Consider the following 25,908-nt stretch of genomic DNA (forward strand, 5'->3'; position numbering starts at 1 on the left):
GCCACTCAGCCATTTATGCATTTGATGGACTCCCACTGAGCCACTTACACTATCATGGACGCCCACTGAGCCCATGTTGCTTATGCCGACTCAATAGATGGACTTACTTCCCGAACCTTGGGTAAGTAATCAATTCATTAACCAAAACTGCAACCTTGTTGCGAATATAAAATACACCATAGAGCCGGATCCCTTAGATTTTTGAGCGAGTATTCAAGTCCCCTTAAAATGGAAGATCTTGAATTTGAAAACAGGTTTTGGGATCCGCTCTACCCTTTTTAAATTCATTTTGAAGACTCGAAAACATTTTTAAGAATGTTTGGAGTAATGCTGATTTATGAAATAAATCAGTCCCAATATGAAAGAAATATATGAATATTATTATTTAAATAATATTCCCATAAAGAATAATGGAGGTAGAAGTTGGAAAACTTATACTCGAATGAATAGCAAATAATCAAAGATATACTTATACGAAAGTAATATCTTTAATTGAATAATCAAAAATAAGTTTGATTATCGACACCTTATTCTTTAATACAATAAAGAATATTATTAAGTAATAAGCGGAGTCATAATACCTCGAATGAATACTATAAATAATATTCATAAAATAAAGGAGTCATACATCCTCAAATGAATATCCAATTAATATTCAATAATAATATAAACTGAGTCATAAGCCCTCGAATGAATATTCAAATAATATTCAAATAATAAAATAAACTGAGTCATAAGCCCTCGTATGAATACTCGAATTAATATTCAATTAAGTAAAATAAAGGTATCGAATAAACCTTATTCGATCAATAGTTTTAAAAACTATATCCATATATATATATATAAATAAATATATATATATATATAATATACTCGGGAACATCGACTCCCGGTTTAGAAATATGTTCACCTTTTATCCCCTATACTAAGGGTATACGCAACTACTTGCTTATTTCTAGCATAGGTATTATGCAACTATAAGCATTGAAATCAACAGATAGATAACCAGATTATGAAACAGACATGCATATATACCATATCAGCATGCTCCAATATATCGCAAAATTTGCTAATAACAATCATGCACTATCACAAGATAATGCATATACACAAATACATCACAACAACAGTTATAACGGGTAGAAAACTTGCCTGAGCGACTGGGGGTTACGAATGGCTCGGGACGAGTCTGGTAACCTATAAACAACAAGTAAGTTGGAATTAAACCAAAGTCACTTGTAAATCTATACTTTAACTAACTTAGACTCTAACGCTTGTTTTGCGCTTATTGATTCTCTTAAGTCACTCGGGTACCCTCGGCTCCACCATTTTTAATAATTTAACCTTTACGAGTTTTAAGGCGATTCCTTCGCGAGTGTCTTACCAACTGCCTAACACTCTTACCATAATTGTTTCATACATTAATTAACCCTTTTTGGTCTTTAACCTATGTTTCAAAGTAAGGCGAGGGGAAAAGTTTCGTTCGCGAAATGCCGTTACTTAAAACGGTCGTTTCTCCTAAACCGTGCATCGGAATCGAACGAACCACATATCAAAACGAAGCTCGTAACACGAGCTATCTAGACATGGCAATGGTCATAATCTAGCAGGGGGTTCTCGGGTCCTAAGGTTATGCACAAAAACAGTCTAAAGAAAATCGGACGTTACGATGGCTATGTTTACGTGATTTCCCAAATTTAAACCATTCAAAACCAACCACAATTCAACCCCAAATCAATCATACCACCAACATCCATCCAAAACACACTCCAACAGCCCCATCAAATCAATGTTACCAATTCATACTTATTTCTCAATTATGAACTAAGAGTTTTACTTAAGTTCATTGACTAATTAACCAAGATTTCCAACTCCAAAAATATCACAAAATCAACCAATCTCTAAACACACAATAATCATGCCTCTCACCAACTAAAATACTCATAACAAGCTTTAAAATGATTACACACCCATTACCCTAACCCTTCATCTAAACATTAGGAAATCTAAACAACAAAACTTAAAGCTAAGATCATGAAGAGTTATACCTTCCTTGAAGCTTTTAATCCATGAAAGATCCTTGGAATGCCCATGGAAGTCTTAATCTAACCTCCTACAAGCTTGTTCTTTCAAAGAAATCAAGAACACAAAAATTAATTTCAAGAAAGTACTATTCACCATCTTCTTTCTTGATTTATAGAAAAAGATTGGCTTGGAATTAGAAGCTTAAACTTATAGGAAGTATGTAACTTAACTAGGAGAAGCTAGGATAATTACCTTGCTAAATAGTAAGTGGAGGAGCTTGGACTTTCATTTTTTAAGAAAAGAGGCCGAGAGCTTGAAGAAGAAAATGGGGGTTTTGTGTTTTTTGATGAAAATGAAATGTTATGGCTTGGTTGGTTGCTTTTTGTCTTGTTTTTGTTTAATTACTTTTCTAGCCTTGACTTTGTGTGGTTTTAAATCAACCACATCTCCTTCCCCTTATGTCATGCTTATGTCACATTGCTATGTCATCATCCCTTCTAATCTCTTTGATTAGCTTCTAATTGTTTGCCTAATGACCGCTGATCTGTTATACGGTTCGCTTAACTTTCGTTTTCGTTTATCGTTTGAGGGATCATACCCGGGATCTTATTACTTAGGTTCCCTTAACCTTTCTTAATATATTATATTCCTTTTTATGATCCTCTATTATAATCCTTTAATTTAAATCCTTTTTATCTTGTTACCTTATACTCAATTCTCTCCGTATCTAGTGTATTTCCGGGAAAAATCAAAGTGTTCGGAATTGGATTCTGACGATATTTGCATACACTTATATACCATATAGAGTACTAATAAAACCTCAGAATATCCATATCAGAACCCCTACATAGTGTGGCATGAAAAAATTTTCCCAATCAGCAAAAACACTATTCATAAGGGTTTCAAAAAAAAAATCCCAAAAATTGGGGTTATTACATTGGGAATGTCATCATTAAAGAAGTAGCTCTGGTCTCAGGACTTAAACACAATCTGCTGAGTGTTAGTCAAATTTGTGACAGAGGTTATCATGTGGATTTTTTTGAAGAACACTGTGAAGTTGTAAGCAAATCTATAGGCAAAGTTGTTCTGAAAGGATACAGGCATGGTAATATTTATGAAGCCAAACTTTCAACAAGTACTCATGGTTCTGTAATCTGTCTGTTAAGTAGAGCATCAATTGAAGAAAGCTGGAATTGGCACAAGAAACTCTCTCATTTAAATTTCAACAATATAAATGAACTAGTCAAGAAAGATCTTGTGAGAGGACTGCCAAAATCAGTATTTGCTCCTGATGGCCTTTGTGATTCATGTCAAAAGGCTAAACAAAGAAAATCTTCATTCAAGAGCAAGACCGAATCATCAATTCTTGAGCCATATCACCTACTTCATGTAGATCTATTTGGTCCAGTGAACATCATGTCTATTACAAAGAAGATATATGCTATGGTCATAGTGGATGAGTTCACCAGATACACATGGGTGTATTTCTTGCACACAAAAAGTGAAACTGCATCTATCTTGATTGATCATGTCAAGCAACTGGTTAAATTGGTCAAAGATTCTGTGAAGATCATAAGAAGTGATAATGGCATTGAGTTCAAGAATTTGATCATGGAATAGTTCTTCAAAGACCATGGAATAAAGCAGGAATTTTCTGCTCCTGGAACTCCACAGCAAAATGGAGTTATTGAAAGAAAGAATAGAACTCTTATTGAAGCTGCACGAACAATGCTTGATGAAGCAAAGCTACCAACCTATTTTTGGGCTGAAGCTGTGCAGACTGCTTATTTTACTCGGAATGCAACACTCATTAACAAGCATGGAAAGATACCATATGAGATGGTGAAGAAAAAAAAGCCAAATCTGAAGTATTTTCATGTATTTGGATGCAAGTGTTTTGTTCTTAAGACTCATCCTGAACAGCTATCCAAATTTGATTTAAAAGCTGATGAAGGAATTTTTGTTGGATATCCACTTTCCACAAAAGTCTTCAAAGTCTATAATTTAAGAACAAGGGTTGTTATGGAATCTATCAATGTCTCCTTTGATGATAACAAGATTACTGGACTTGAAGATTTCAATGATCATGATCAGCTAAGATTTGAAAATGAAGACTTAAATTCTGATACTGAAAATCCTGACAGTCTAAATCCTGATACTGCAAGCTCTGATGGATTAAACTCTGATGTTATAGAAACTGTGGTGACTACGCCAAAGGAAGATGCACCTGTGCAGGGGGAGCATACTGAAGATACAACCACATCTCAAGAAGCATCAGAACATACAACTGGCTCTTCAAGTTCTGATAAGCCAAGTTCTGATAATTCTGAAAACTCAAATTCTGAAGGATCCAACTCAGAGAGCATAATTTCAGGGGGAGCATCAGAAAATGTTGATGAAGACATCATGGATCATGGGGGAGCATCCAGTTCTAGAGAAAACCTTCCATCTGCAAGGAAGTGGACTAAATCACATATACCTGACTTAATTATTGGAAATCCTGACACAGGTTTCAGAACTAGAACAGCTACTTCAAGTGAATGTCTCTATAATTCTTTTATTTCTCAGACTGAACCAAAGAAAGTGGAAGAAGCTCTTCAAGATGCTGATTGGGTGCAAGCAATGCAGGAAGAGTTAAATGAATTTGAAAGAAACAAAGTCTGGACCCTAGTACTAAGACCAAAGAACAGATCTGTTGTTGGTACAAAGTGGGTGTTCAGAAATAAAACTGATAGTGATGGCATAATTATAAGGAATAAAGCAAGGCTGGTTGCAAAAGGATATTCTCAATAGGAGGGAATTGATTATGATGAAACATTTGCACCAGTTGCTAGATTGGAAGCCATAAGGATATTTTTGGCTTATGCTGCTCACAAGAAGTTTACTATCTTTCAAATGGATGTGAAAAGTGTTTTTCTCAATGAAGAATTGGAAGAGGAAGTATATGTTGAACAACCTCCAGGGTTCGTAGATTCCAAATTTCCAAATCATGTCTACATGCTTGATAAAGCACTTTATGGCGTTAAGCAAGATCCAAGAGCATGGTATGAGACTTTAGCTCAGTTTCTTCTGGAAAATGGATTTAACAGAGGAACTATTGACAAAACTCTGTTCTACCTCAACCATGGAAAGGACTTACTTTTGGTGCAGATATATGTGGATGATATCATTTTTGGTTCTACAAATGACAGACTTTGCGAGAAGTTTGTCAAACTGATACAGTTAAGATATCAAATGAGTATGATGGGGGAACTTAGCTATTTTCTGGGCCTTCAAGTCAAGAAGAATGAAGAAGGCACTTTTATTTGTCAAACCAAGTCCACCAGAAATTTGCTGAAGAAATTTAGAATGCAAGATTGTTCAAGTGCATCCACTCCCATGGCCACTGTAACAAAATTGGATAAGGATACTGGTATATCAGTAAATATTACTGATTACAGAGGTATGATTGGCTCACTACTCTATCTAACTGCTAGTAGACCTGATATCATGTATGATACATGTCTTTGTGCAAGATTTCAAGCAGATCCAAGAGAACCTCACTTAACAGCTGTGAAAAGAATTTTCAAGTATCTTAAGGGAACAGCTGATCTGGGATTGTGGTATCCTAGAGAATCAGATTTTAAACTAATAGGTTACTCAGATGCAGATTTTGCAGGATGCAAAATTGACAGGAAAAGCACAAGTGGAAGCTACCAATTTCTTGGAGGCAGATTGGTTTCTTGGTTTAGCAAGAAACAAAAGTCAATTTCCACATCAACTGCAGAAGCAGAGTACATTGCTGCAGGAAGCTGTTGTGCACAGATTCTTTGGATGAAGAATCAGTTACTGGATTATGGGTTAACATATTTTAAAATCCCTATTTACTGTGATAATCAAAGTGCTATTGCTATGACAGGTAATCCAGATCAACACTCAATGACAAAGCACATCAGCATTATGTACCACTTCATAAGGGAACATATGGATGAAGGTACAGTGGAATTGCACTTTGTTCCAACAGATCAACAACTAGCAGATATCTTTACAAAACCACTATGTGAAGCTACTTTTACAAGATTGGTAAATGAACTTGGAATGGTTTCAGGTTCTTTCTCTAAATCTGCTTAGTTTTTGTTCTGATGCATCAGACTTTATGATCAGTATTTACAGATATTACTATCTTTGTGTATTCTGTGTTTAATTGAAAAATTGCTTAAGTACTGATTGTTGTGTGATGTGAATTTCTAAACTCTGATAGTAATATGAATGTTTCTGTGATTATTCAATCCAATAAGGATAACTATGCTAGATGCTGACCTAGTAGTCTTTAATATACTAAAGATCCCATGTTTGAAGTAATTGTTTATGTGGAAATCTCTCAACACAAGCAAATTCTGATACTGAGCTTAGTTGAAGTTTACTTTGGGTATCTCATTACTAAGTCACAAACTGGAATAGTGATTCTTATATGTTAAGTTCTGATGTTAGTAAATCTGATGGATGTACTAAGTGCTGATAAACCTCACTTATCAACAGAAAAAGAAAAAGAAATTAAAATTAGGTACTCTTTTGAGATCTAGAGTAAAAATGTCGAAGGGAAGACCCAAGTGCATTGCTGGTATTAAGTAATATGTATCAGAAAAGCAAAATAAATATTTTCTTGGTGACTTTTCACACTCTATGATTACTGGAGAAATACTCTGATAATAGCATAAATTCTGATAAGCAGTCGTGACTCACTTACACTGAGAAGCCACTGTAAAATGGAATTTCAAAAGATGCATAAAATGAGAACAAAACAGTTGAGGTGGACTCATGCATGAACTCATTCTAAAGTAGACTTCAGAATCATGACAGATTTTGAGCAAAGTTCTTAGTTATGCCTTATTTCTAAGATGTACTGAAGTGAATCAGACTTTAATATTTATATGATATTAAGCTTACTGCACACACATACACTCCATATGAATGATGAAAATTATTGTGGTGATAAATATTCGTTTAGATGAACAGTTTAAGTGTCAGTTGCATAAATTTTGAGGACAAGTTCTGATGGAAGTTCTGAAGATTAAGTTCTGAAGAAACGAAATCAGAATTTGTGTGAAGAATTACAGAAATAGGCATTCACTTTTTGAGTTAAGGAATCATGTTCTGATGACTGTTAAGTTCTGATATAAGTCTAAGTTTTGATATTAAACTCTGATTCTTTACTTGACTTATTTGTTGTTAAAATCTGAAACAGTCTTATTTAAAATCAGAATATGTTTGGGTGAGATATTAACAGTCAACATAATTTGGGTCAGTGGTACTCGTCTATGCACAGTAATTTTTACTTGTTTCGTGTGCGCATTAAATCATGTTTTAAACTTCCAATGGCTGTTATTATTCTCATCAGTCTAGGGAGACGAGGTAGAATTATTTCTACCTGTAACCATTCAATTTTTCTTGTGTCTCTTGATATTCTATTTGTTATATAAACCAACGCCTCATTCTAGCCGACACATCTCTCATTTTCTCTCAAACTCATTTTTTTTCTCATCACAAACATGGTTCATTTTAACTTAGTTCTGAACTATGACACTTTCACTATCAATTTGAGGTGTACTGAATGGCAATAGGAATGGCATGTCACTGCCATTCCTGATGAAATCTAGGACTCAGTTCCCCAAGAGGTCCTAACAGACCTCTTGTTCTTCTATATGGACTATCATCGCCATCTTGAGCGTCTGGAAGAGGAACGGAGAGAAGCTCTCCGACAGCAGGAGCGAATTATTCATCTTGATGTTCTTTTTGTTGAGAGTAGGAAGAAGAAATAATTGTAGCTATCTGTTTCTCTTCACCGTCAGCTTTGTCTGGCTTCTTAGCTTAGGACTAAAGCTGTTGATGTTAGGATTTGTAGCTTAGGACAATCTTATAATTTTAAGCATGTAATTTAAATTTCATGAAATGTATTTGCTCAATATATTAATGAAATTTAATCTTTATGCAAGATTTTGTCTCTGAGTCATTTGATATTCTGATAATATTTTAAATCCTGATATTAACCATATTCTGATGACCTTTTTCGCTCTGATACAAATTAAGTTCTGATTCTGACGTGGCAGTATTTGTTTACTTGGTTTATTAATGGTCATTCTCTCATTGGTCATAATTTTACAGAATATTGGTAAGGCAGTAATAAAAAAATTATTAAGTGGTAAAAGTTTTTAAAATTTAAAATAAAATTAAACTACCTTGATTAATGGGATTACTTGATAAGTGGAACGGTTTTTCCTTGAAAAACTACATGAGATAAGTAATGATTACTGAATACCCGTGCCCATTAATTATCTTTTACTGTTGCATGTCTGACAGGTGTCTCAACGGTTACTTTTTCTACCGTGTATAAGTAAAAGAGAGAAAAGATTGTAAAATCTTTTATTTACTTTCATATTTTATCTCTCTCTTTTTACTTTTATTCTCTCTCATCTACTGACGATTTTTCATACAGACATTTTCTCAAACACCTTACAGGCAATTTTCTTTCTCACGAATTCTCATGGCACCCAAGGACATAATTTTTGATGGAGCTACGTTTGTTCCTAATAACTTCTCCGCTATTCTTAGCAAGTCAGAAGCACCCTCTGAACTTCACTTCATTCAGGACTTTCTTGCTAGTTCTGATATTGGGTATGCTCTGACCAAACCCGAAGCAGTCTCTGGTACTCAAGTCCTGGAGTTTTGGAGAAGCGGTGTATATGATGGTGGTGGTGCTCAAGGGTCCCCAAGTATTATTTTTCATCAGGGGAGGATGAGTATGTTGTGACATTATCTACGGTTCGACAAGCACTGCAGCTACCTGAGAACTGTGTATATTCTACTGTTGAAGATCCAGTTCTTCAAAACATGATGGCCAGTCTGGGATATGAGAGGACATTGGAAAAGATGGGCCAGTTGAAGAGATCTTTCATAAGGAGGGAATGGAGTTTCTTCTTTGATTGCATAACTAAAGTTTTTGCAAACAAATGTTCAAATTTTGATACAATTCCCATATTCAGCCAACAAATCGGGTATGCTCTCATAAATCGAACTGATTTTGACTATGCAAGTGATGTCTTAGGTTTTATTGGGGACAGAATGAATGAAGATAGATCTACTGTCTATTTTGCTAGATTATGTCAGCTTATCTATAGTTTCTGTTGTGATAATAAGCCCCAAAATGCTGGTGAATTAATTTCATCATTCAGAATAGCTAAAAGAGCTTTTACTGACTTATTATCTACTGATAATAAGAAGGCTATGTTAAGACCCCTCTTAATTCCTTTATATGTCAAACAAGCCTTAATAACCTATGATCCCATTAAGTACACTGCACTATATCCTGATGTTCAACCATCTGAACCTCATCCATCAGCACCTACCACCTCTACTCAACCACCACAAACTTCTCAACCTCAACCTTCAGATCCTACAGTGCATCCTTCATCTTCCAAACCTAAGAGGACTAAGAAAGTACCTCAGACACAACAGAAGAGAAGGAGATTCATTCTGCGAGATGAATCAGATGCTGAGGAACAGGTTCCTATATCAGAACCTGTTGTTCGAGAAGCTGAGAAGGTCTCTTCCAAGGAGGATGTTGATATTGGGAGTTCTAGGCCCCTAAAAAGGCTTAGAAAGCGTAATTCAGATGATACAGCTCCTAAAGTCTCCTTAAAAGCTAAAAGATTCAAAACATTGGCAAAAAGGCCTGAAGATTCTGGTAAAGGAATGGAAGCAGCAGCTAAGGAAGGGGATCATAAATCTCTGATCTCACAAGACTCTGTTCAAGCTCAATTCTCCTAGTGCTGATCCAGACCCTCATGCAACTCATTACTCTCCACTACATGAGCCAGAAACTACTCATGTTCCTACACCTCCAGTATCTCCAGTACATGCTGATAACCAGGGGTCAAGTGATGAAATTGACATTCATAACTTAGAAGTACCTCAGGTTTTGTATCTAGAAGCTCCACCAACTCAAGTCACTCCACCAACAACACCAATTCCTGATGCTGATTTTAATCCAGAATTGCCTACAACACCTTCTCTACATCTAGATACTGAAGATCAGATTTTAGGTGAGCATCAGAATATGGATGTTGATCATAACTTAGTTGGAAATCAGCCCTTAGAGGATGATGTTGAAGCCTCCATAACTTCTCATACTGTTCTTTTATCAGAGGATGCTGAAGATGTTGACTCTATAAGTTCTGATGCTGCAAATGTTGATGCTACTGGTAATGCTGCTACAAATTTAGATGCTGATGCAGCTGGTCCTTTTGGACATACACCTCTACAAGCTCCTTCAAAAGCTGAGATAGTCAAAAAGTTTGTTACAGGGGAAGCACCAGTACCTTGGAGTGAAACTCCTAGAGGACAGGAGTGGACTAAGGAGTGGAACACAGTTACCTTTGTTCCTACTGAAAAGATTCTTGCTGATCACTTGGCAAAAGCTGATGAGATGCTAGTCACTGATGATTTCAAAACACAGCTAAGAGTTACTGCACTTAGTACAAGGCACCTTCAAGGTCAACACTCTGTAACTCAGGCCAAGGTGGACAAGATTCAAGAAACCTTAACGCAGTAAGATACAGTTGTCAAGTTGGACAAGAAAAGGTTTTTCAAACCTTCCTTTGACAAAATTACCAATATTGAGAAAACCCAAGAGAAGCAATAGTCTCAGATTGATGAAATTTTTAAAAATCAAGCTTCTCAACAATCTCAACTCAATGAGATCCAATCCTCAATGGAATTGCTTCTCTCTCTTCTTTTACCTGCTGATGCCAAAAAGGGGGAGAAAGTAATTAAGTCCAAATGTAAATCGACACTGAAGAAAAAGGATGATGGTAATGACCCGGGAAACTCTAGAATGGGTGGAGGTCTCTCATCAAGAAGAACTGGAACTACAAGTCATAGAACAAGTTCTGATACTGGGAGAAGAATAACTTCTGATACTGGTAAAAGGATAAGTTCTGATGAACTGTTAGAACTTGATGAAGAAATTTCAAAACAGTTATTTCTGAAAGAAAATCCAGGAATGGACTTTGAGAGTTTAATGGAAGAAGAAGCTAGACTTAAGTTAGAAAAAGTCAACTCCAAATCTGAAGCTTCTGTTGTTAAAAAGAAACTTCCTACGGCTAAAGACATTGTGATAAAAGAAAGGACAAATCTTGTGGCAACTACTGACATTGCTCATGTTAAATCCTCAAAGTTACTCCTACCAGGATTCACTAAAGCCAAACAGACTCAACCTTTGTAGACTGCAGCAAGTGGTTTTGATGCAAGAGTGGTTACTGGAAAGGAAGCAAGAGATAAATCTCGATTGGGTAGTGTTGATGAAAGAAGAGTGCAGAACACAACCAATGATCCAACTTCCTTAAGTGAACCAGGTATTGGAGCAACTCCTGAAAGATTGAATCAACTTGAATTTGTACAGATGGTCTACCATACCTTCTTGAAAGAACACATCTTGTTATATTTCATGACAGATGGAAGGGTTTACCATATAAGGGAAAATGCTATACCACTGAAGTATTTTGAAGAACTAGAACATGTTTTATTCTTACTTCAAGTGAAGGACAGATTAACAGAAAGTGCTGCAAATTATTTGAAGACTCAAATTCAGAGACAGAAGAAGCTTTATTCTGTGAAGTCTGACAGCACATACTGTCCCAAGTACAAAGATCACAAGGGTGATATTGTTGATATGAAGCCTAATACTGCAAAGATCAGAACATATCTTGGTATTAAGGGACTTGAATTCAATCTAGAGTCTGACAAAGCCTATGTCATCAGACTAGATCAGGAGTTGAGAAAAACAAAAATTAATGATCTCAGATATGATATCTTCCAAACTGGTGAAGATACTGCAGAGCTTAAAGATGCTAAAAGGAGGATGATTGATGAACTCAGATATGCTGAGAGATGTTTGTTAAAGAACTATCTCAGAACAACTCCTGATATTGAAGAGATCAGAAAGTGAAGCCAAGTCAAGATCTACAACTGCTCAAATTCTGATGTGTATATAGACTGAAGTTGTTATCAGAAGTTAAAGTTGGTAAAGCTTTAAGGACTGTAAGTTGTAGTTATCTAGTCAAATTTTCATGCATTTGTACTTAATGTTTTTGACATCATCAAATATATGTTGAACTTGTATATTATGCTAATTTACAAGTTGGGGGAGATTGTTAGATATATTTGATAATGTCATGTCTAATATGATTTGTGTTTAGTTTTCAGATCTTACTTAAACATGACAAATCAGTACTTAACTGGATATCAGCACTTATACTGAAGTCAGAACTTAAGTTATCAGTACTTAAGGTTCAGGAGATATTTATCAGGAGATAATATCAGGAGTTAAAGGAAACTTTCAGATAAGGAAGGTGGCTGATTGAAAGGAAAGAAGATCAAGACAAACGCAAGAAGAGATATGCATGAAGAAGGAATTCTATGAAGAATAGAATACTTGGAAGAAAAGATAACTGGTTGATATATTTTAGGAAGCAGAATTATATTCCATATCAATTCGTGATTATCTTGTAACTGTGTAATATATAAACACAGATATAGGGTTTACACTATAAGTGTTATCATTATCAAGAATATTATTCATTGTAACCCTAGCAGCTCTCGTGATATTTTGTTCATCACTGAAAGATGACAGTTCTACATTGTAACAGAGTTTAATAAAGTTAGTTTTCTGTTACTTTTGTTCTTTGAATTCGATTTGATTGTGCTATACACTGTATTCAACTCCCTTCTACAGTGTGTGTGACCTAACAAAGGTATACTCATTTCGAATGGCGATTGAATGGAAGTTGTTGTAAAATAATGGAAAGCTCGCAAATTCAAGCATCTAATGTAAGACGGAGACTGATGAAGTCCGCATGTGAACTCAGGGAAAAGAGATGTTGATCAATGAGGAAAATTCAAATACGCGATCCGTAATGAGTTAAATAAGGCTATGAAAATAGCTATCGATGAATTTCGATAATTCTGTTAGTAAGAATTTAAATATTATAAATAAAAGCCTGCATTCCAGTGTTAACTCAAGAAATGACCTATCTAATAATGAACTGATTAGTATTATCAAGAAAAAGAAATTCCTTATGCTTAAAAGAGATAATAAATAACGAGAATGAAGAACTAATGAAGAAAAGAGGTGGAATCAAAAGGATGATAAAGAAATCTTATAAAGTAATTCAGGATATACGCAAGTTGTGAACATCGGTTGTGCCAGAACTGATAGGAGAATGAAGTGAAATGCCGATAATTGGAGATAGGAATTCGTTCAAAGAATGCGTGTAATCAGGGAAGATTAAACAAAGGTATTAGTGACGAATGGTTAGAGAAGAATGTTACAATGAATCTCATGTCGGAATTCTTTAGAATTAAAGTGAAGTCCCAGAGGTTCGAACGAATAATTTACCAAGGTTACCTCGGGGAATGAGGTAAGAATTTCTCATCGGTTACTGCACAGAGTCAAGTTGGTGACAAAAGCCCTATATCGTATGTCCCAGTAGGGATAAAGTAATGAGTGAAGAAAACTTCAGGAGTGTGGAATGAAAGAATAATGAAATAAATAGTGTTTCGCGCTATGCACAAAAGTGGTCATGGGAAAAAAGAGAATGGAGGTATGAAGTTACGCATCGATTATAATAAGTTGTAGGTCTGAAGATTGAATGAACAAAGTGGATAAGGAATTATTGGATAGTGTAACTGTATTTATTGATAACATCCTCGCCCATTCAGGGACTAAGGAAGACTAAGTTGAATGTTTGAAGATAAGTTGGTGGAAGGTTGAAAAGTGGAAACTGCGTTCTAAGCTTCAAAGGTATGAATTCTGGTCATAATTGATTATGAGTAACAGAGGTACGGTTAATTACCAACCAGACAAGGTCCATTTAGGGACAGATGACTTGAATAGAAAGGGGAGAGTGAATACCATTAGGATTGCTGGGAAATGGGTAAAGGAATTTGAAAGTTAGAAATTGAAGATCAGGTTTTGGTTAAGTTCCTGCTTTATGTTGATACTTACTTTGTTGTTAAATATCAAAGATAGTATTAGTACAGATGATTGATGTTGACTGCAATATGGGATGTTGTGAGCATCAAAGTTCGTACTGATATCTAATTTGATATGACAACAAAATGAGTATTAGTATTAAGAGTTTTGTTCTAAAAGAGGTTGGTTAAATTGTGACAACCCGGGAAATTTAGGTTACTCCGAGAATATGATACAAGACATACAGATAGAAAATGAATTTCGGGTAATGTGGCGTGAGGAAAAAGAGGAACGTTATATGTGGCGGAACGTCCGAGAAAAGCATTACAATAAAATTTTATATTGTAATTCCATAGAATTAAATAGATGATAAAACAAGTTATAGTATGGGGAAAAGATGTCCAAAATCAATAAATTTATCTTTCAGATAGTAAAAGATTCTCGCTCAAAGAATATACTTGGGAGTGATTGAAAAAAAAATTGATGCATACTAAAAAATGGTGAGTTAAATGCAATTGCCAAGATTTTCCTTTATTTTTAGTTTTTGAATAGATTTAGAACTTTTTGAAGCATCGGACGCCATGAGCTCAGTACATCGGGCGCAGACGGATGGAAAGTACAAGAGACCGATCAAAGATTCTCGAATACGATTGAAAACGATCATAGGCCAGACTAACCGAACAGAAAGAGACATGAGAAGTAAAGTAAAAATGGGAGGCTTTAATGAGCACGAATTATTAGAATTAGAACCAAAATAAGATTAGTACAAACTAAGTTAGTCCTTTGAGAGAGTAAGAAAGTAGAATGATTGTGAATGAGTTGGTCTTGTTGTTATAGGTATAACGAGTTCATAAGACGTTCATGTGTGTATAACCAAGAAGAGTAATTTAGCTCCATATGTACGGAATGGAAATTTGAATTAGGTTGCATGAGCAACTGATAGATGTGAGATTGGTATCGATAGGAAACCGTTGAGTAGTGGTTGAACTAAGAGTTTTGAGAAATTATAAGAGAGATACTCGAAAAATATCATGACATGTTCCTTAGCATGATTTTGAGGACAGAATCCTTTTAAGGGGGGAGGATGTAACGTTCGGGAAATATCGTGTAACTATTTTTATCAATAAATACTTATTATGTGATTATTATGTAAATTTTGGTGAATTAATTGATGATTGATATTAATATTTGGGTGTTTATACCTGATAAAATTAGGATACCTTGATTTTTAACTATCTAGAATAAAATGTAGATAGTTTTGGTATTTTTCTGGTAATTTTTGGATCATTATATGATTTTATGAGGATTTATAGAATTAATAATGATTATTTTTTTACGTAATTATAAAATTATTTTTTTAGAATAAAAAATCTTCCCACTTCAACCGTTTTTGCGTTTTTACAACCCGGAACTCTTCCGAAAACTCCTTCCTTATCTAATATGGTAATTCTGAACATTTTTCGTGTTTTGACTTTTTCGATCCGGGGTACGGTTTGACCTGTACGAGTCCCGGTGTGAAAGTTTCGATACGCTAATCATTTGTATTGACCGATAAAACCCGTATTCTCGAAAGACGGGATGATGTTACTTTATTTTCGTATAAAGTGTTTTATAAGAAACTCTGTTTTGATAATTATCCAAATTTGGTATTAAAATCGTATCGTCTTTTTAGTTACTTAGTGGCTAAGTAACCTATTTTCGTATCCGATCTGTAAATCTAATTATCGAATTATTGAATAAATAAATATGTGATGGGTCTGTTAGTTGTGTGTTACCTTCTTGTTAATTTTGGATAATTGTTGGATATGAACCTTATTTGTATAATTAATTATTGAACTATATGGCATTATTTTGTTCTTAAAATGATTTTTATTGAATATTTATTCCTATAAATGTTAAAATTATTTCTAAAATTATTTTTGTTGTTTTATAATTTTGTTTATTATTTTTAGGAGTTTATAAAATTTAGAAATCAACATTTTATTGATTATTTATCTTTAAATAATTATCTAATTTCATTTAATTATAAAATCAGTATTTAATTCCAGAATGCTTCAAAAAATTATAAAAAAATTATTTTATTAAATTTGGAATATTTCAAGAACTTCAAAATTATTTCGGAAATTTTCTGGCTTTTATTTAACCGCACGTGTATTTGTTAAAATGGTAAAATATGGGTCGGATGCGCGTTTCAAAAATGATTTTTAAAACTATGAAATTTTTATGATAATTAGTTTTAATTATCTCTAGAATTTTTAAATATATTCGGATAAATTTTCGGGTATTATTACTCGTAGATTATTTTTGATGAGATCGTTAATCACGACCAGAATCGGGATAATAACAAGAAAAAGAAAAACAAACAAACAAAATAATAAAAACACACCGCCTTGTTTTTCTCTCTGTGAGCCCTCAATCTCTCACATCTCTGAATCCTCCATGTTCTCTCTCTTTCGATCTTTGTTCTCTCCCTCATCTCCTCTCGATTCTTTTCTTCCCCAACCTCTCCGTCCTCTATTTCTGGTGAGTATCGCTATGTTTCTTCCTTTTATTCCGGTCGCCGCCCTTCGCTTTCTCAGGCGAGGCGGTGGCGCGTGGAAGGTTGTTTTCGCCTGTGTTTTGTGTGTGTGTGTGTGTATGCGTGTGAGTTACGGTGTGTGTGTGTAAATCGTATGTGTTGTGTGTGTGTAATCAGTCCGTGTATGTGTATGTGCTATGTTTCGGCCGTTCTTGTGCTTCTGTGGGTGCTGTGGCGCTGCCGCCTCTCGATTCTCGAGAGGTGTGGTGGCGCGTGTTTAACACGCGGGGGGGGGGGGTGTTTCCCTGTACTGTGCTGCCTTGATTCTAATAATTCGGATTAAATCTCTATTTTTAATTTTCTTTGCAGGAAAATTATTTGATTGATTTTCGTGAAATAAATAAATTTTGTACGAAAATTATAAAAATTAATCGGTAAAATTCGTGTCGGAAACCCGAATTAATCGGGTACCCGCGGATTTTACCGCCGTCGATGATGATCCTCGGTGAGTCAACGGTGGATGGTGATGATTTTTATCTGAGTCCTACGTGTACTAATTAAATAAAATTAGTTGGTAAAATTAATTGCGAAATGAAAAATACGAATAAAAACATAAAAATACGAATAATAATTAATAATTGAATTTTTGTCGGTGATTGGAATTCTAGAATTGGGATTGTTGATTGTGAAATTGGAGGGATTGTTGAATTGTTGACGTCGAATTGTTTCGACGGGTAGGCCGATAAACAAAGGAGACGCTGCCCGATTTTCGGGAATTTAATTCCAAAAATACGGGAACGTACCCTATAATTATCGGAGACGTCGAATAACCATATATAATTATATTATATGAACTTAATTACGGTTGAGACAAGATAATTTATGAATAATTGATTACCCTGTTTTTTCAAAATGACGAGTATACGTATTTTTCGAAAATAAATATCGAACCGAGTTTTGAATGTGCAAGCCATAATTGCTTTGTGTATTTCAATAATACCTATATATACGAGATGGGATATGAAACCGTATGGGTAGAAGTGATAGTGATTTGATGTTAAGCTTAAGATTATCTAAATTAGGGTATTTCAACCCTGTAGGTCCTAGACGGAAAACCCGAGTATCGACATCGGACTAGGAATGATCTAGTGATTAGACGTCGAGATCAACGAAGTTTTAATCAAAGGGCCTGAGTGTTGGGATCGTATCCAAAATGGGATAGTAGTTTGATGATAAAGCCGAACGTTCAAGTCGAACCAAAGTCAACTAGTAATAGCGATTAAAGCTTATTGAGGCAAGTATTCCTGAACTTTCTTTTAAAATACTGCAAATATTTCTCCATTCCTATTCTAAGTTCAGAATAGTTAACTATTTTATATTTCGCTGCAATTACTCTTATTATGCCAGTTCTTTTCATTATTGTTCCTATATTATCGATTGCTCTCTTGAGCAAATACCCATTCTTTCGGGTTATTTGCGAACCCTGAATTGGGATGTTTTGAAATCAAAATGATTTGACATCAAAATACTCCACGGGATGGATAGTGATGTGTGGGATTAAGTGTTCTTAATCCTAAGGACCGAGACATAACCGGATCCTTGAGATGGGCCGTAGAGCCTGGGTACCCGACTGGATCTATATAGGGAGATATAGATCTGCACTGTATCCTGGCTGATCAGTAGGATATAGGTGCGAACTAGTGTCCAGTCTAATTTATTGTTGATCGCCATTAACGACATTCTCTCTCGAAAGTTTTATGATTCCAAAAACTGGATAAAACCCTGATTCAGGAGATGAATCTGGGAATCGCTTGTCATTGTTGGATTTATAATTAAAGGCTGGTAACAGCCAATGTTTATTTGCTCAACTCTCTCAAATAAATAGAATCGTTTAAAATTGTTTAAAGCTTTTGTCCGGAAATTTTCCTTTGATATTAATATTTGAAACTCAAACTATATATTTGTTGGGCATTTTTGGCTCACTCTTACTTTGTAATTCTTATTTCTTCCAGAAGCAGATAATGATAAAAGTGAATAGTTTTTGATAGACAGCAGAAGTTAGAGAGATCTCTGCTGCGAGAGGACGAAGATGTTAGACAAATGAGACAAGAGCATTAGTATAAAGGTATTTACACTTGTATGGTAGTTGTTGTGAATTATAGAAGGTTAGATTCTTGTTTCATACCATAACCTGTAAACTATCCGGATTTTAAGGGGTTAATTGAATATTATTTTATTTTATGTAAAGATTGTCTCGTGACACCAAATCTTGACCCCAGATTTGGGTTGTTACATCTATTTTGATCCTAGGACCGTTGTTAGGAATTCTGTTGGTAAGCCATCCACACTTGATCATATTCGATTATTTTCCGCTCTTAAGCAGTCTTTGGTAGTTGAAAATGAAACTCATAATGTTCTTATTTCTAGTAGCATAGATCATAACCAAGAAATTCAAGTAAATAATTTGCTTAAATAACATAAAGAAACATTTAATTTCTGGAAAAAAAGAAGCGTTTAATTGGTCTATGGATAATATTAGTACTATGTGTTTTATTCTGGTGCATGATCATATCTCTCTAGTGGATAATATTTTTCTTATGGGTGAAGTTCACATGTGTGTTGATTGTGTTACGAAGGTAATTTTCCCTCGATTTGGTATTGGTTAGTTAATGTTTTTGTGTATGTCTCCCATAATAAAGTATATGTATAGGGGAACCACTTTGTGTGTGTGTGTGTTAGGGGTAACTGTGTTTCTCCGTCATGTCCTTATCAAGTATTCTCGTCCTTTTACTTTGTCTTTTTTCTCTCATTGCATACATTGAGGTCTCTTGCTTTTTAATTCTTATTTCTTCCAGAAGCAGATAATGATAAAAGTGAATAGTTTTTGATAGACAGCAGAAGTTAGAGAGATCTCCGCTGCGAGAGGACGAAGATGTTAGACAAATGAGACAAGAACATTAGCATAAAGGTATTTACACTTGTATGGTAGTTGTTGTGAATTGTGGAAGGTTAGATTTTTGTTTCATACCATAACCTGTAAATGATCCGGATTTTAAGGGGTTAATTGAATATTATTTTATTTTATGTAAAGATTGTCTCGTGACACTAAATCTTGACCCCGGATTTGGGTTGTTACATCTATTTTGATCCTAGGACTGTTGTTAGAAATTCTATTGGTAAGCCATCCACACTAGATCATATTCGATTATTTTCCGCTCTTAAGCAGTCTTTGGTAGTTGAAAATGAAACTCATAATGTTCTTATTTCTAGTAGCATAGATCATAACCAAGAAATTCAAGTAAATAATTTGCTTAAATAACATAAAGAAACATTTAATTTCTGGGAAAAAAAGAAGCGTTTAATTGGTCAATGGATAATATTAGTACTATGTGTTTTATTCTGGTGAATGATCATATCTCTCTAGTGGATAATATTGTTCTTATAGGTGAATTTGACATGTGTGTTGATTGTGTTACGAAGGTAATTTTCCCTCGATCCGGTATTGGTTATTAATGTTTTTGTGTATGTCTCCCATAATAAAGTATATGTATGGGGGGAACCACTTTGTGTGTGAGTGTATGTGTGTGTTAGGGGTAACTGTGTTTCTCCATCATGTCCTTATCAAGTATTCTCGTCCTTTTATTTTGTCATTTTTCTCTCATTGCATACATTGAGGAAAATGCACGATTTAAGTATGGGGGAAGGGTTTAATAGTACTTATTAAAAAAAATCCAAAAAATGAAAAAATAACGAAAATAGAGATATTTAAGCTAAGTTATTGAGTCCGCTCTTGTACTTCATACTAGTTGATGTTAGCAGTTTTTCAAAACTTATATATATGTAATGCCTTAAGATAATTTGAACTTAGTTCAGTAAGATTGTCTTCATGAAATATGTGTCGAACGAATTTTTGCTTAATAGTCCAAGACGACATATTTGCACAAGGTCTTTGTAGAAAAGATTGTTTAGTATATTTTTCGATATCTCATATAAAGTGCATATGTTGAAACAATGTCGAATCAAATTTTTGTAGAAAAAAAAAGATAAAGAAAAGATGCTTGAATAAACTACTTCAATACCCGATCAGCCCGATTAACAAACAACGACATATCAAATATCTGTACATATCACAAATCTGACAACTAAACTGAAACTTCATTTACGCGTCTACAATTATTGGTCAATGCACTAAGACTCTATGAATATATAGATTAAGATCATGAATTTCGTAGGTTAAATATGCATACAAATGGTCAGAAGTAAATTCTCTAATTTCGTTATGGAAGTAGGTTAAAGAATTGGTACAAACTCTCGAAAGCACAGAACTATCTCGGTGCCAGATGGGTGATACTAATTTCATTGACGGTTTCTGATTCACATTTGCTTGATGAAGAATAATTCTGTTCGGGATTTCTCTCAGAGTAAAATCCGGGCTCTTTTGGAATAGACAATTCGATTTTGCTACTGAGCATTAGAACCACAGATGACATGCTTGGTCGATCTTCGGGATATTGTTGCACACACAGCAAAGCAATCTGAATTACTCGAAATAATTCATAGTGATTATTTGATTCCATGATCACCGGGTCAACTACTTCCAAATGCTTACATTCATTATATCTTCTCCAGGCCTGAAAAGTTGATGGCATTTTACAGAAGGCACCACATTGACACATAAGTTTGCTAATAGTGTTTAAATATGTCTGGGTTAAAATGTTCATAACTTACTCTAGTGGCAAGGCTGCTTGTCATAGTTTGAATCCTCGTTTCGCTTACCAGTGTAGTTAAAATTCTTATGCACAGTGATGTAATTGTGTAGCTTAATTAGTCAAAAGATACATATAAAGTGCATGCAAATGTGTCTGTACTTACATGTCCAAGAAGGTTATGATTGTGATCTGGATGTTTAAAACCTCTGTTTTTCTTCCCACTTACTATCTCTAGCACCAGTACGCCAAAGCTATAAACATCTGATTTAGTTGAAAATAGACCTTCGATGGCATACTCAGGGGGCATATAACCGCTGAGAGTGAAGATTGGATTCAATCTTAAGATTTGACCTGTGAAAAACTAATTCAAAATTTTGAAAGATTGAAGGAAGTCTTACTAGGTTCCAACTACTCTTGTTGTGCTTGCTTTAGTTTCACTTCCTCCAAAAATTCTAGCCATTCCAAAATCTGAAATTTTTGGGTTCATCTCGTGATCAAGTAAAATGTTACTCACTTTGAGATCTCTGTGGATGATTCTTAGCCTGGAATCCTCGTGAAGGTAGAGTAGTCCCCTAGCAATCCCATTTATAATGTTGTAGCGCTTCAGCCAGTCAAATGACTTGCAAAGTTCTTTATCTGATGATTTATATTAATGGTTAATCTATTGTTGTTACTTTGATAATGATAAAAGATCATGTGCATATTACTTGAATATTGAACAAAGTCTGTGTCATGGATGCTTTAGTTAGGGCCATACCAAAAATGATTGAATCTAAACCCCTGTTGGGCATATATTCATAGATCAACATTCTTTCTCCTTCTTCAACACAGCACCCAAGAAGTTTCACAAGATTTCGGTGCTGAAGTTTAGCGATGATTGAAACTTCATTCATGAATTCATCTATTCCTTGTCTTGAAGTTTGTGATAGCCTCTTTACAGCTATTTGTTGACCCTTGTCCAACATACCCTAAGAAATAAACATAAAACGTAAGGAATAATAAAAATTACAGATTGATAAGGTGCTTAAGAGGATCGTCTTGGTGTTTCTGACTCGTGATATGTATATGTGTGTATACCTTGTAAACAGTTCCAAAGCCTCCCTCTCCAAGCTTATTGTTGAACGAGAAGTCATTGGTGGCTTTAGCAATTTGCATTAAGGTAAACAAAGGTAAATCCAACTCGTTCTGCCCAATTCTGTTGTTTGCTTCACCATCGAATTTAAGTCTTCCTATTCCTGCACAAATGAGGAGTGTAAGTTACATACAGAAATGCATTTTCTAGCATGATGTACGTGCACAAGTTTTCTGTAAGTTCCCTCCAATTAAAGCGACTCAAATCGATCAACAAGCCAATTCAATTCATTTTAGATATTTAAGGCAGTCAGCCAAGTTCAGTATCATGTTACCTTTTCTTTTTAGCTTTCTCTTCCTGAATGCATAAAGAAGAAACAGGACTCCTATCACTGCTGTCGCCGCTAACACAGGAATTACAATGACCACCACCCGATTTGTACTCGAGCTTTTCTTTTCCGTGTTCTCTGAATACGAAATGATCTAGATGGTCAGTAGAAAATTTGATATAGCGGAGTGGAGTGCAAGTTGTTAAAGAGTATAAGATTAAATCCGGGCTTTCATCTACCCCTTAAGGTTTTAGTGCGACTAGTTACTTAACGGTATGAAAACTCGGTTTACGGAGGGACTTGAGTCCTCCCATCCCCATTTATTTAATTTAAATATATATTATTGGTATGAGTATTGGTATTGGTATTGGTTGTATTTGTCGTTGTCAGTCGTAGAGAAACGTATTGTACGATTGAGAGGAAGTGTTAGAGAGTATAAGATTTTGTTCAAGTCTTTCTCTACAACCTTAAGATTTTAGAGCGACCGGTTATTTAACACAAGTTACATCAATGTCATACGTTTATCAGGGGTATGTGTGTGCGAGTGAGAATCAATAAATAGTTTTGAAGCAGAAAACTGGTGATATAGGAATTGAAAATCTTACCCAACTCGGAGGCAGCCAATCGTATATAGATATCTTGTCCATCTTCTGTATAGCCTCTCATATCAGTAAGATTACCAAACCACAACAAGCATCCACTTCCACTTCCTCTGTGATCTATATTCGAATATGCCATACAAGAGCAGTCCTCCAAGCACCGCCTTTCACAATCCCGCAGGTTTAGATTCTTGTTATACCATGAGAGACTTGTGTCTGGCAGTTTCACACCCGTAACCCTTACAAAACCATCCCCATTCTCGCAATTTAGTTGAGTATTTCGAGCACACCCTCCAGACCAATCTGCTCTTGACCAGGCTTCTTGCAAATTGGGATGAAACCATTGCATACATTCACATTTAGGTGCTTTATTAATGTTACAAACACCGTTTCCACCGCAGAATCGATAAGTATCACAATCATTAACCTGTAGAGACAGATAATTTGTCCATGTCTGTGTTTCTCTGTTCCATGTCTTGCGTTCTAAACGACCATCTGGAGGCAGTATGGACCTTGAAATAGCAGATTCAGAAGTATTGGTGATCTCAAACGTATAATAGACCTCCTTCTCCGACATAGAGTACTGAACTGTAAATATATCATTTTGTATGCTGGGAATGCCACTAAATCTATCGCCAACCCATGGTCCTGACCTGTATGAAAGGTTTGGACCACTCCACAACTCGAATTGTGGGTAACCATTAGGATTAATACGGTACTCAAAATTACCTGAAGATGGATCTTCATCGCTTTTCCATGAAGAAAGATACCTCCGGATGCCCGTGTCAAAGTCTATTCCTAACTTCATCCCTGGTAGAAAATTATCAACAGGATGATCAAAGCTTTGCCATGTGATGTTCAGAGTCCCGTCATCATTTTTATCCCCGAAAACAAGATTTCCTGAATCTAATAGCTGCGCCATAGGATTGTTTACTGATCTCGATGAATTTGATGACCATACTAAGGATTCGTTTGCAAGTACAAGTATCCCTGTACGAGTCAGGGTTACAACCCCTGAAGTATTTGTAACTGGATGATCTCTGTTAGCCACCCATACAACTGTCCCCTCTGATATTTTCTTGTACCATATACCAAAATATCGATTTTGTGGAAGACGACTGGTGTTGAAAAATCCCATTTCGAACTCTCCATGTTCTGATACAATGGTTTCTCCATCTCTTAAAGGCTGATTTGTGTTTATATAGTCCAGTGCAGCACAAGTTATTAAGAATGTGAATGAAAAGAACAAAAGAATATTAATAGTGCTCTTCATTATATTGCTTAAGCCAATTTCTCTCTGTATTTTAGTATTGATTATAGCATATATGATAGAGTATCATATACTAATATCTTTGTAGAAGAGTCAGAGCAGAAGACAGAAAGAGTCAGACATTTGTTAAACACGGCTACACATAATTTCAGCTAGCCACCTTTAATGACTTTGTAAATTATCTAATACCATCTCTAGTGGTGTAGCGGTGAGCAACCTTCACAAATAATCAAAAATATTTGATTATTAAATTTTACATTCTCTCTCATTTTTGGAACCTATTTTTTTTAAAAAATAATGTTAAAACTCAAAAAAAAAGTTACAAAATATTGTTATAAAGTAAAGCCGTGGATGATATGATAATATAAAATAATTTAATTGGTGCAATGAATATAAATGTAAGAATTTAATCACCATCTAACTAATAAAAATTTGACACGTGTCATTTTATAATTATTTTAAATTTATTAATATTTAACAAAAAATGCATATGGAAGATATATTAGAAAAAATAATATTTAATACAATATTGAAAGTAAAAATGAAGTTTTAACGTTATTTTATGCTATACTAACTTTTGGCACCCATACCTTACTTGGCAGTCATGTGTCGGCCGAGGGCACCCTTGAAGCTTTCTGCATTGGCGATACTCTGGAACGTGACTGGTGATTTAAATAAAGGTCAAGTACCAAAATACCATTCATTTCTTCCGAGCAAAAGAAACACTGAATGACTGAAGGAGACGTTATCCCCAAATTAAACCCGTTTTCTAAACCTGGTCTAATAGAAAGAGAAAAGAAGAGGAGGGATGAGATTATCAGTGCGATTTATTGATTGTAAGGTTGCCGTGTACATTCCACTCATCGATTTAGCTGCTGTTGTGTTAAAGCCTTAAGGTACGCTGTGAGAGTGACAGCCTTGTACTCGAAAGTATTTTTAGTTCAATTAATATAATTCATTATGTAATTTACAGATTTTATTAACATGTTTACTAAATACGATAAAGAAATTTCATTTGAAATTACAGTAGTTGATAAAGATTAAAATTTCAATTTATTAATTACTAGTTGCTAACCTGTGCGAAGCACGTAGGGTGAGCAACGGGTCAGAACCGGACCGAACTGAATCGGAACCGAAAAAACCAAGAACTGAAATGGCAATATTTCAATAACCGAACCGGACCCGTTTATATGTAAGAACCGAACCGGAACCAAACCATAAATTTCGGTTCGGTTCGGTTCGGTTCTGAACCGAAAGAACCGAAGTTATATTTTATTTTATATTTATTTATTTTACATATTATTTTATATTCTAACTTTTTTAATTTTGACTAGTTTTGTTTATTTATTAAGGGTAACTTAGCAAAAAAAAGATTTTTAT

General features: G+C 34.9%; 1 protein-coding gene across 3 annotated transcripts; it reads right to left on the reverse strand.

The window, feature by feature from the left end:
* Window positions 1-20,605: 20,605 nt before the first annotated feature.
* On the reverse strand, window positions 20,606-24,664 carry LOC141712306 (G-type lectin S-receptor-like serine/threonine-protein kinase At4g27290). Of its 3 annotated transcripts, none has more exons than XM_074515187.1 (7): window positions 23,265-24,662; window positions 22,666-22,797; window positions 22,337-22,494; window positions 22,017-22,227; window positions 21,658-21,895; window positions 21,423-21,573; window positions 20,606-21,181 (listed from the first exon to the last, which is right to left on the reverse strand). In XM_074515187.1, the coding sequence occupies exons 1-7, from the start codon at window positions 24,529-24,531 to the stop codon at window positions 20,876-20,878; spliced, it is 2,463 nt and encodes an 820-aa protein (XP_074371288.1). In that variant the 5' UTR covers window positions 24,532-24,662; the 3' UTR covers window positions 20,606-20,875. The 3 variants fall into 3 exon arrangements, 2 of the variants coding, with proteins under 2 accessions (XP_074371288.1, XP_074371289.1); XR_012571576.1 differs by having other exon boundaries at window positions 21,041-21,181; window positions 21,279-21,573; window positions 23,265-24,664; XM_074515188.1 differs by lacking the exon at window positions 22,666-22,797 and having other exon boundaries at window positions 23,265-24,663.
* Between the last annotated feature and the right edge of the window lie 1,244 nt (window positions 24,665-25,908).

This window comes from Apium graveolens, chromosome 3 (genome assembly GCF_009905375.1).
Source record: "Apium graveolens cultivar Ventura chromosome 3, ASM990537v1, whole genome shotgun sequence".
Lineage (NCBI taxonomy): Eukaryota > Viridiplantae > Streptophyta > Magnoliopsida > Apiales > Apiaceae > Apium > Apium graveolens.

Excerpts from the sequence above, each read along its gene's own strand:
- LOC141712306 (XM_074515187.1), bottom strand. The coding sequence starts at position 24,531 with ATGAAGAGCACTATTAATATTCTTTTGTTCTTTTCATTCACATTCTTA. Across the intron at positions 22,228-22,336 it reads GCTTTGGAACTGTTTACAAG|GGTATGTTGGACAAGGGTCA; the intron begins GTATACACACAT and ends TTTATTTCTTAG. Across the intron at positions 21,182-21,422 it reads ATCATAACCTTCTTGGACAT|GCCTGGAGAAGATATAATGA; the intron begins GTAAGTACAGAC and ends TCAACTTTTCAG.